Genomic DNA, 13,018 nt, shown 5'->3' with positions numbered 1-13,018 from the left:
CAAATGTTGCATGCTCAACAATTGATGCAATTAGGAGCATTAATCCAAAGGTAACAACCATATGGCTCTAAAATATTAAATTAATTTTAGGTTAACTCATTTTTATATAATATTTAGTCATACTTTTTTTTTGGTTATTTGTATCGAGGAAAAGAGGGAGGCCTCCAAAGCAAGGCAATTTTAGGGCAACACCTAAAACACTTCCTGAAGGATTAAAAAGGAAGAGACAATTAACATATAATGATGAAAATACTAGTGACAATATAGCCAAGGCAAGTAAAGAGAGAAAACAGGTGAGATAAGGTTATGGGTTGAGAATTTTTAAAGACACTAGTAATATGTATTTCAGGGTATGAATTTCTTAAACACTCACATTGTATATGATTTAAATATCATGAATGCTAATTTTAATAATTTAATTATTCATGTAGATGTCAACTCAATCTGTTGTGAGAAAGGTCATTGAAGGAGAATCTTTTGGTCATGCATCAAGAGTTAGCAAAGTTGATAAAGGGTTAAGAGGTGGTAGAGTCCAACCCAGAGCAAGGGGGAATAGAGGTCCTGACCCTGCAAGAGATGATATGTCTATTACTCCTAAGGCATTCTTTTATAACAACCAAAAATTTGCACTCACATAGCAAGTTAATGCAAGTCAAGCTATTTGATGATTCACATGGGAGATTAGTGTAAATGGCACTTTTTGGTTTATCAATTATGGTGTAAATGACACTTTTTAGTTTATAAATTGGTGTAAATGACACTTTTTGCTTTAGGGTGTAACGGGTAGTGTTTTGGTTTTGTTTGATGTAAAGGAATATATTTTCAGTGTGTGAATATGGTCTTTATCAGCAGCTTTTATGTATGTAATTCTAGCTATGGGTTATGCTATATGCAGGATTGAACAATAATATGCTTGCTTATTAATGAAATGCAATGGAAGATTTTGTTGAAACTTTCAATTGGTTATTGCAGTATATGCACTTTTTTCTGAAAAATTTAATTTGGTACCTAAAGTATAGATTAGTTCTTACATTCTACAAAATATAATTATAACATGCATAGCAAACTAACATTGAGCAAGGCAATCAAAGTGGTTCATTCATTAATAGTATTGAAATTGCCATACAATTCACCAAAAAACCTATAAAAGCTATTGTTGTTCAACTATATAACCTATTGTTGCAACAATATTTTCTAACTCATATGAATCACAACATATGATTAACTCATACTAATTTCAACACATGATTTCCATACTCAATTCCATTACACAATTTTAGGACAATATACAACAATCCCAGCATTACAAGAGCAAACAGACATATATTTTTTACTTTCTGCTTCTTCATCTCTGTCTTCAATTCAACATTCTCCATCTTTAACTTCTTATTACACTTATTCAATTCTCTCAGCCCATCAGATAACTCACACTTCATTGCATGACTTTCTTCAAATTTTTTACTCAAGCTTACTAAAGTTTTCTGCCATTGCAGCCCCCTTCTCTTCCAAACTTTTAACTTTATCTTTTAACATATTCCTCTACCTTACCAAGAAAATCAATAGCTCCCTTTCTCAACCTGTCCATGGTGGATCATACCATTGGAAAAGGAACAATCATTCCCTTGCAGTCATACAACATGAATGAAAATCCAGATTCATCAATGGGTTCACTCAGGACAAAATTAAAAGCCAAATAATTTCATTTTACCTCCCACAATCCACAACAATTGAATCTACGATCGGGATTTCCCATAGTCCATGAAGTGAACATCGATGCTCTTGCACCATATCTGCACAACACAATAGATTCAATGGTCTCTTTTTGGCTGTGTGCTAGTGAGACGTTGACTGAAGAAATGCTTGATATGTTTGCGATAAGGAAGTGTGAGAGCAAGAATAAGTAGATGAAGAAGGTTCTAATGGAGCAGACATTGATTTGGTCGGAAACCTCACCTTTCTTTTCAATTTAGGGATTCTATAATTTAGGGATTATTAGTTTAGGGAGCATAAGGGCTGACTAAGCATGCTGACATGGCATTATTGTTAATTTTAATAGCTAATTTTAACGGCAGGATGAAATTAATTCGAATGCCATAGGTTAGGGTGAAATTTAAAAAAAAAAAAAGACAGGGTAAAATTGTAAAAATTATCAAAGGTTAGGTTTTTTTTTGGCTATTTTCCCTATATTTTATTTAGATTCCATTTATGATAAATAAAATAAAAATATGTGCAATTCACGAGCAAAAATCAGTGAATCATACTCCCTTTGTTTAAAATGTAAAATTGTAAAAAAAATTATTTCAATTGAATTCTTTTTAGTCAATTCTTCAAATCTTTTTAATTTTAAGAAACTTTTGTCAAAATAATAAAAACCAAGCATGATTTTATAAAAGTTTAATTTTTTTTTTAAATGATTTATTTTATAAGAAGTTATAGTAAGTGCGAAGCAAAATAATTTATATAGGGGGGCCAAGACTAATACAATAATAAAGCATTAAACATCATTTCATAACATAATGTTTCAATATCATAAATTTATAATAAAAATCCATGCAATTAATAGTTAATTATGTAATAACTACCATTAAAAAAAATCAAATTTCTTTATTTTTCAAGTTGTGCTCTTTTATCATGTAGAAATTATCTATGATCTTGTCAATTGTAAACTTTTCAGCAATTTCTTTTTCAATATATATGACCATAGAATCTCTAAGAAATTCATCTTCCATCTTACTCTGAAACCTTGTCTTCATAATTTTTATAGCTGAAAAAGCTCGCTTAATGGTTGCTATTGAAATTGGGAGAGTTAAAACAAGTCGAATCAATCTGTCCACCAAAGGATAAGCTTTTGACTTTCCAGTTTGTATCAATCCTCTACATAAATCAGCAATCGTAGACAAATGCCCAAAATATGGATGGATAGATACATCAAGCTCATAATGCTGCAACTAAAATTTCAAGTAAATTTTTTCTTTATTCGAAAAATCTTGAGGATAAAATTCTCAATAAGAGTGCATATGTCATCAACATTAAATGATTTGAAAGCATCTCTAGGATCCAAAGCTATGCTTAATATAAGAAATTATGTTGCTTGCTTACTAAACCTGCTATGTAGTTCCTACAATTAATGATCTATAACAACTGTGAATATATCTACTCAAAAATGATACTCCACTGTTATTATGTCCTTCTGATGGCGAGATCGAATTATATTAGAGAAGCGTGCATTAATATTAGGAACTTGAATGTTGTGATGCTTGCAAAATGATACCACATTCTCCAAAAGAGTTTCCTAACTTGTATCTCTTAATTTTTGGATCAATAGCTTTATACTAGAGACTAGGTGCATAGCATTTAAAATGTCCTGAGATTTTTGTTGCAAGGCCTGGCAAAGAATATTAGTAATTCCCATGATCTCCTTCATCACATGTTAACAAAATCAAAAGACATTAGCAACTTAATTGCAAAAGTAGTATCACCACATTGAGAGTAGGTGGATCCTTCAGCTGTTATGTTTTGGAATACTGAGTAAGTTGCACTAAACATTCTAATACAGCTACAAATTGAATTGAAATGAGAGCTCCATCTAGTATCTCTAGGTCATTGCAAAGTTCCAATACGATTAACTCCTTTTCTAGTATCAAGCTTATCAATTTCAACTGCATGTGCAATTTCAGCTGCTTGACTAACTTGTAACTCATAATTGCGCTTACAAGAAGCAACAACAATATGTGATACCCCTTACCCGTTTACAGTGTAGCTGAGTAAAGCGTGCCACATTTGGTGCCGGAGCATCTTATCTTATCTTTTCTTGTCCATTGTTAATTTTATACTTTATAAAAAACATATGGTAATTTTTTTTATCACAAATTATTTCTGTGGAAACTCAGGCAGAGCCTCCTCTGTTTTATTAGCATCTGGCGGGTTCCAATATTTACCTGTTAAAAATAATTTCTTATCTATCTCATATTTATATATACATCAACTCATATCATATCATTTCAACTTATACAATTTCAAGAAAATATATTTTCATTCATTCATTCATATGAAATTCATCTACAATAATTTACAATTTAATTACAATATCAAAATTGAATTACATATCTCAAAAAGATTTACATCATTTACTTATATATAATAAATAAAATGTAAAACTAAATATACATGGGCCCTACCAAAACTACTATGCTGAGGTGACTAGCAGACATTGTCAGATCTGATCAAATCTCTGTCAGGGCACTACTATTGTGGCTGCTGCTGTAGCTGTGCTTGGTCTTTAGTACCTGTACAATGGAAAAACCAACGTGCTAAGCGAATTGCGTAGTGGTGCATAACTTTAAAGAAAATAACTGAGTAATTAAAAATGATAATTCTAGGCTAATTTCATAAATTCTAAATCAGTTATGAATTTTCTATACTTTGGAAATAATTAAATTTATCAGTATCTTTTCTATTCATTTCTCATATTTTCTGTTTTAATTAATTTATAATAGTGCCTAAGTAACTTATAACAGACTATAAGTGTTGGATACACGGGAGTATGCTGGTTAGACAACCATATTTCTACCTTGTATACAACTATTATGTCAGGCACAAGGCCAATAGGTAGGCTTTCAAATCCAATAATGAAATTAGGCACCATGGCCAACGGGCAGGCATATAGCCTGTAGAACAATCATATCAGATATATTTTATCGGTAAATGATTATTCATGTGGGCAGTACTGCTATCTATAGTCCCTAATTGATATACCAATCAATCCAAACTATATACATAAGCCTAGATTTACTTTGAGCAATTAAGCATTATCAATTACTTATCAGAGATTTCATGTCACTTTGTAGTGGGAAAGTGGGTTCCACATACCTATTTCATGTAATTCAGTGTTTAGTAACATATTAGGGTTAAAACGCTACCATAAAATAATTTGTTTGTGAACCTTTCTTTAGGTTCAGTTTTAATGTCTTAACTTTACCTATCAATTTAATTAATTTGTGGCCACTGTTTGGTTATACTTCCTTCATGGAAGTTGTTCCTCTATATCTTATCTTGTTTTCTCTTTTTGAATCATGTCATTTGGATTTTTGAAACTTAGGTTATGGTCAATTAACCATAATTGATTCATTTCCTAATTCTGGCTCTTTAATTAGACAGATTTTGAAGTTATATTTTACCAATTTAATTAGATATGTTGTAGTCACTTTTAGGCTCTGTGTTCTTCATAGAGTTTGTTGCCCTATGTCTTATGGTCACTCAAAATTTTGGATTGCATTTTTTCAAGTTTTGTGGAATCAGTTATAGCCAAATAATTGGACTAGATTCAAGTAACCTATGCCAACAGGATCATAGTTCAGGTCAGTAGCTTTGACTCAACTTTTGGAATTCTTACATTTATAATTTGAGGAAAGTGTCTAAAACAAAGTTGGAGCTCTATTTCTTAGGTTTCTAGAACAATATAGCTCATCCTAATTGGAGTTTCCTAGTGAGAGATATGACTAAAAGACTATTCTAGAGTCAAATGGTCACTTAGGCAATTTTCAGAATTTGCATACTAATTTCATCTAGCCAATTGACCTAGTTCCCTTGATTTCTGGATTTTGGTCAAAATACCAATATTGTAGATTGATTTCTTATGGAAATTTTGCCACTGGTTTCATTGCATTTGGATTTCTGTAGACCAAGTTATGGCGCCTTTGCCAAAACTGGTCAAATAAGCCTATTTCTTGTAATTTCTGGGCAATATGGTTTTGGGCAGTTTTATTACCTAACTTGGGCCAACAATTTGAATTGGTTTAAGGCATTTCTGGGCTTTGTTGTCTTTATATAAGTTGTAGTCCTATATCTAAGCTTTCCAATGGTGTAAAATTTAGGTCGTTTGGATCTGTCTACTGGGAGTTATGGCCAAATGAATGTGTATTGTTCATTTGGTCAATTTTCTGGGTTCATCATTTGGTCATCCGGATTGGGACAACAATTTGGTCATCCGGATTGGGACAACAATTTGGGCATAGTCTCTTCATGAAAAATGGAGCCTTTTATGTCTAGTTTCATCTTCAATTGGCCTCATACCAATTAGAGCAACATAATTTTGGTTATGGCTCAAAACACATACTGGATTCAACAATTCTCAACCTACAAAGAAATTTACACTTCCAATTTCATTCTTGCAACTCCCAAACTACAAATTGACATTCATAGCACTTCTAATATCATCAATTTATCTCAACACAATCAAATTCCAGCAAAAACACAAAGTCTCCAATAGTTAAACCAAAATCCTAACTCCAATTTATCAATCATAATATATATACATGCAATCAATTTCTCACACATATAACTTTATCTACACATCCATTAACATCACTAAACACCATTTACATGTATAAAAACATTAAACTCCCATATATCTCAAAGCTGCCAAAATCTAGGGTTCTAATTTACTAATCATTTTCTTCTAATTTCATGTTAAACTCACTTATTTCAACCTCAATTCAAGGTTTAATAAGGAAAGGTGAAGAAAACTTGCACTAACCTTAAATGGACAATTGTTCAAGTTGTTAAAACTTTACCAATCCTTTCTTTCTTGGCTATCTATAGTCTTCCCAAGGTGTGGGGATGAAGTTTAATAAAGTGAACTTATGGTTTTATATTGAAAATGGAGGGAATCGTAAGCTTGGAAGATGGACATTCATGGAGGAAGGAATGGGAATGGTTCGGCCACTTGAGAGAATGTTGAAGAAGATGAAGTTAGTGGATGCATCTTTGTCACCTAGTGCAATTTATACTCCTCTAAGAAATTAAATTATTAATTTCAATACTTAAGGTTTTAGTAATTCTAATAATTCTCCCTTATATTTCCTTTAATTACATTACATATAATTTCATATTTTCATGAAATTTTTAAAATTTAAATATCACTCATTTTAATGGACATTTAGGTTAAAAGTCAACTCTAGGTGCCAAATGACCAAAATGCCCATCTTCGGGTTATAGTCAACCTTTTTGGTAATATCGACTAAATCCCCGATCCGACGGTTCCTTTAATTTTATATTATCTATTTCATTTTTATTTTTACTTATACCAATTAACTAAATTTTCTTTGACATTTTCAATGTCATGTATACCTCAGTAAACCTTTAATTTTGTCCCAGAAATTATTTCTTAGGGTTCCTCGCAGATCTGGGATCGTCAACTGTCTACGTAGTGACTTTCCAGTATGGTTACCCATAGCCGTGGTTTTGGCTCATTTAACCTAGTTACATTTCATTTCTTTTATTTTCTCTTAATTTTTCTTGATCTTTATTTCATCAATTTATGTCTCCTCACCTTAGTTTAAGTGTAGTTCCAGACATTTTGATTGTCCAAACAGACATTAGTCGTCGAAACAGTAGAACGCACGGACTACCTACAGTGAAGGCGTTACACAATATTAATAATAAAAGTCACATTTTGAAAAAATGCATGAACATATGCTACTTCCCTAGCTGCAGCAATGAGAGCTAATTGTAGCTATGAGCTAAACAATGCACATAATATACATAAGGACATTCTTTAAGAAATAAAGCTTGCAATTCATTCCACTCTTCTTGCATATTATTAGCTCCATCATACCCTTGACCATGCATATTTTGAATATTAAGGTTAAGAGATAGAGTAAAGCAAATTTCTTTCTTAAGAGTTATTGCAGATGTATCTCTAACATGCATTATATCTAAAAATCACTCTCGTACAAATCCATTTGTATCAACAAACCTCACAATAAGAGCCATTTGCTCTGTTTTAGATTCATCTCGAGCTTCATTAACAATTAAGCAAAATTTGGCAATATTAATCTCATCTCGGCTTGCACGTTGTACATTTCTAGTAAAAACATGTAAAATTTTTTTTTGAATTGTTGGTGATGTGTACTTGGCATTTTGTGGTGTATTTTCCAAAACAACATCACTCACCTCCTTATTGTATGATGATAAAAGTTGCAACAATTCAAGAAAATTACCTTGTTTTTCTGAATTTGGACTTTCAAAATGCCCTCGAAAAGCTCATACTTGAAAGTTTAGCCATCGAACAACATCTATTGAAGCTTTTCTGTGCAACCGATTATTTAAAATTTGTTGAAAGGTCTGCTTTTGAATTACCTTTTCAATATGGCATAATTGGTTCCTCAAATCTTCAAAGCATCTAACAGCCATGTTATGAGAAGAATTAGGATTTTTTCCTATATGAGATAAAAAGCACAATATTTTATATTGTTAACTTTTCTCCAATTTTTGAACCCTATTACAGTGAATGTATTTGATATGGGCTTCCCAATTCATTTCTTAGAAAAAACATAGCATAGAAGACAAGATACAGATCTTTTGCAGGAGAGTACTCTAACCATGAAAAACTTTTAAATCAACGAAATTGAAATAGGCGAGGATGACTTTTCTGAATTAGAGAATGAATATTCAAATTCTAATGAAAGAGTACGACATGACCCAAATTTGATATGTGCTCTTCGAATTTAACCTTTTTGATTAACTGGATACTCCCAACTTTGAGGGCGTAAACCTAAATCTTGAATTAAAGAAGCGATATTAACCATTTTGTGATCAATTCTTGGAGTTTTGGATGATGATTGTTCATCAATTGCGTTATCATTATATAAATAATTTTATTTATTATTTTAAAAAATTAATAGAACAAAGGAGGGAATTTATTTATTATTTTAAAAAATTAATAGAACAAAGGAGGGAATAATGAATCTTCCACAGTATGGAAGTATAATCATAAATTTTTTTAACAATCCAAAAAAACTTTGCATACCAATAAAGATTGAAAAAAAAAACAAATAAAAATTTCCTTAATAGTGATTTACTTTTTTTTTTTAATTTTTTTTCCTTTTTACAGAATGGTTGTAAAAGGCAAACCACAACTAATCTTTCGTTGTAAAAGAAATAAGAGACTTTTTGTCTCTTTAGTGATCTTTATCTTGTAAAAATAAGAAAAGAAGAAATTGAGTATATTTTTTTAGTATCTCTATCTCATTATTTACTTTATCCAAATAATCAATAATTATAATTTTTTTATATAAAAATAAAATTTTAATTGACAAATTTTTTTTTAATCTTTCACATTTCTCGGATTGTAAAATTAATATTTTTAAGATTTCAATAAAAATTAAAAAGTCAATATATATATATATATATATAAGTTTGGCGGAGCCAAGGCTCCCTTTCATCCCCTTCTCTCCGCCCTAATTACCGTAAATATTATGTCTTATTTATTAACTGATTTTAAAAAAAATTTCTAGATCACATGCGTAAATAATGCACCCACCAACAAAATTAACTGACGGTACAAAAATATAACAAAATAAGAGAAAATATATTTTTTTAAACAAAATAAGAGAAAAGAGTTATTTAGCAGATAAAAGAAAAAAAAAATTAAGGACTAACAAATGCGATTGAAAATGGGTTTTTCTTAAATTTAAGAAAAAAAAACTTTAAAAAATAAAAAAAAGCAAAAGGTCGAAAAAGAAGTGCAAGAATTACAAAAAATGCCACTGTCCCGAGCCTTTATCCACGTTCCTGAACTTCCTGTCCTTGTCGGTCTTTGATGTACTCTCCTGCTCTGTTACTTTCTCAATCCTTCTCCCGCTTCTCTTTCTTTATGCGTTCGTTCAAAGTGCAAACCGCGTCTTACGGGGGCTTTTTGGTCATTTCCTTCCTCTAGAACCTTCCCCTTTCGGAACGGTTTTGTAATGACCTGATCACTGTACTTTTGTTGCAGAAAAGTAAGTAATGGAGGACAACAGCGAAGAGAAATTGATAGAGGTGGCGCGTCACATAGCCAAGACACTAGGCCACAACGAGTCCATGACTGATGATATTTTGCAGATTTTTTCCAAGTTCGACGGTAGGTTCTCTCGCGATAAGTTGTCGGAGAAAATGTCCGGAGCTGCCGGTGACGATTTGAGAGCCCGTGCCTCTCTCGAACAGACCCTTGAGTCTTTGGAACGTCAGATCTCTCAGTTCGTGGTCGCCGAGCATCCGATTTGGTCTGATTCCGTTGATTCATCTGCCTTCCTTGACTCCATCGACGAATTGATCGCCACGTTTCGATACTGGAATCCCATGGCCAACGCGGATCAATCCATCGGCGCGTGTTTGGTACGCGCCGAGGACTTCATGCAGCAAGCAATTTTTCGGCTGGAGGAGGAGTTCAGGCTCTTGATGGAACGTGGTTGCGAGTCGTTTGAACTGGCGAGGCCGTATGGCAACGGAGATTCAACGGAAAACGTATTGTTTGACTCTGATGACGACGACGAAGCGATTATCACCAACGGTGAGGATCACAATCAGATTCCTGTGGCGCAACCGCTTACCCGCTACGATATTGTGATCGACGCGCTTCCGTCCGGGACGATCAACGATCTTCATGAGATCGCTAAGCGAATGGTTGCCGCCGGTTTTGGCAAAGAGTGCTCACACGTTTACAGTGGCTGCAGAAGAGAGTTTCTGGAAGAAAGCATGTCGAGGTTAGGGATGCAGAAATTGAGTATAGAGGAGGTTCAGAGAATGCCATGGCAAGACCTTGAGGACGAAATTGATAAGTGGATTAAAGCAGCAAATGTCGCGCTTCGTATACTCTTCCCAAGCGAGCGTCGCCTATGCGATCGAGTGTTTTTTGGGTTCTCATTTGCAGCTGATTTATCGTTTATGGAGGTGTGTCGGGGATCCACGATTCAGATTCTGAACTTTGCTGACGCAGTGGCCATCGGAAGCCGGTCACCGGAGCGGTTGTTTAAGATTCTGGATTTATTTGAGACGTTGAGAGACTTAATGCCTGATTTTGAGTCTAATTTCTCTGACCAGTACTGTTTAGGTCTTAGGAAAGATGCCGTTGCAATATTGAAGAGGTTGGGGGAGGCGATAAGAGGAATATTTATGGAGCTGGAGAATTTGATCCGGCGTGACCCCGCCAAGGCTCCAGTGCCTCGTGGTGGGTTACATCCCATCACACGGTACGTGATGAATTATCTACGTGCTGCTTGTCGATCCAGACAGACGCTGGAACAAGTTTTTGAGGAGAACGTTAATCTCCTTCCATCTAAGGATTCGTCTTCCTCCTCCTCATTGTCAGTTCAAATGGCATGGATTATGGAGCTATTAGAGAGTAATTTACAGATGAAGTCGAAGATTTACGGAGACTCTGCCTTATGCTCTGTTTTCATGATGAATAATGGAAGGTACATTGTCCAAAAAGTTAATGATAGTGAATTGGGTTCTCTTCTGGGTGATGATTGGATCAGGAAACACACTGCAAAAATCAAGCAATTTCAGATGAGTTATCAGCGAAGCTCATGGAATAAGGCTTTGGGAATGTTGAAAGCAGATAATGGCTCTGCAGCTCCTAATGTCGCAGGGAAGTCCTTGTCTATGAAAGACAAGATGAAGTTCTTTAATTCCCACTTTGAGGAGACTTTCAAAACTCAATCCCACTGGATCATATTTGATGAGCAGCTAAGAAAGGACTTGAGGATCTCTTTGGCCAACTTCTTGCTGCCAGCATATGGAAACTTTATTAGAAGGCTCCAGAATTCTCCAGAAGTTGGGAAGCATGCTGACAAGCATATTAAGTATACTGTGGAGGACATAGAAGCCCATATTAAAGATTTGTTCCAGGGAGATGGTGGATCAGCTGGAAGCAGAAAGTAAAGGTAAGCTGCTGCTTGTTCCATTAACGTGTTTGAACTTTAGTAAAGTCTGAATTTTCGTGTTTAATGTATATAGTTAAGATTAATGTTTCTTTTATTTCGCCTTTCCTCTTCTGTGAATGAAAATTACAGATAGGTACCATGATCAATCAGCTTGTTATCCTACTTCTGAGATGAATTATATTTTTGTTCTATGCCTTCTATGATAAATGTTATTATATAATTAGATTTAGTTATCTAGAGGGATCAATATTTCATTTTGCATGTTTAGCAGATGCTTGTGGATTAAGAAACTAGTAAGAACATTAGAAACACATGCAACATGCCAAGTCCTCAACTTAATCCTCAAATGAGTAAATTGGATATGTTATGAGCTTTGTTGTATATTAAGCTTTTCTTATCTCATTAGATTGTGCTACTACATAATGGGAAGAAAATAAGTTTTCAGCAAACTTTAGTCATTCAAGTGAATGTTTGAATAACCAATAAATGCTGTGTGTGGTCCAAGTGTATTATTGTGTAGTTGGCACATCAGTGGTCATTAAGGTAGTTGACATTGCTTTGCAAAATTCAAGTGTGAAATTACGAGAAAGGGAGGTCAGATAGTATCTTTTTGTAATATACTTGGGAATGGGAATTAAATCTTAACAATTTCTTTTTATTGATTGTATAATTTGGCGTGTGTTGTAGAAATGAATATGTAGACACCATATTTTATTTGCATATCTTCCTAAAAAACATCATAGAAAAAATTGAAAATCAATTTTGTTGTTAATTCTATTATTAATTACAGTTTTAATTTTAATTTCTAATGTCAATTTAGTTTTTGACTTTAATTTTAATTTCAATTTTAACATAATTTTTTAATTTCACTTTTTAAATCTAATCAAATTTTGATTGTTGTTTTAATTTCAATTTAAATATTTAATCTTGACTTTAATTTTCAATTTTAATCAGATCTTTGTTTAAATTTTAACTTTAATTTCATCCTTGATTTTAGTTTTAAATTTTATTTCTAATTTTGATTTCAATTTTAATCTTTGTTTTAAGTTTAATTAAAAATAAGTTTTTAGTTGACTTAACTTAGCCATTAATTTTTTTTTGAGTTTTATTTTTGATCATTATATTTGAGGTTTTTCAAAATGAAGAAAAAATAAAATTTTAACCAATTAATCTTAACCATTAATTTTTTTGGGGTTTTATTTTTTAACCTTTAGATTTAGAGCTTTTCAAGAAAAAGAAAAAACAAATTTTGTACCAACAAATTGTAGCCATTAATTTTTTAGGGTTTTATTTTTACCATTAGTTGAATGTTT

General features: G+C 32.8%; 1 protein-coding gene across 1 annotated transcript; it reads left to right on the top strand.

Moving 5' to 3' along the window:
• The first annotated feature begins 9,525 nt into the window (after positions 1-9,525).
• LOC110664745 (exocyst complex component EXO70B1) lies at positions 9,526-11,938 on the top strand. The gene has a single exon (XM_021824575.2). It carries the CDS (start codon positions 9,787-9,789, stop codon positions 11,701-11,703), a length of 1,917 nt encoding a protein of 638 aa, XP_021680267.2. The 5' UTR covers positions 9,526-9,786; the 3' UTR covers positions 11,704-11,938.
• The last annotated feature ends 1,080 nt before the right edge of the window (positions 11,939-13,018 follow it).

The sequence above is a fragment of the Hevea brasiliensis genome, chromosome 16, assembly GCF_030052815.1.
Source record: "Hevea brasiliensis isolate MT/VB/25A 57/8 chromosome 16, ASM3005281v1, whole genome shotgun sequence".
NCBI lineage: Eukaryota > Viridiplantae > Streptophyta > Magnoliopsida > Malpighiales > Euphorbiaceae > Hevea > Hevea brasiliensis.
The sequence above is the reverse complement of the archived record's forward strand: the minus strand, read 5'-3'. Positions and strand labels throughout refer to the sequence as shown.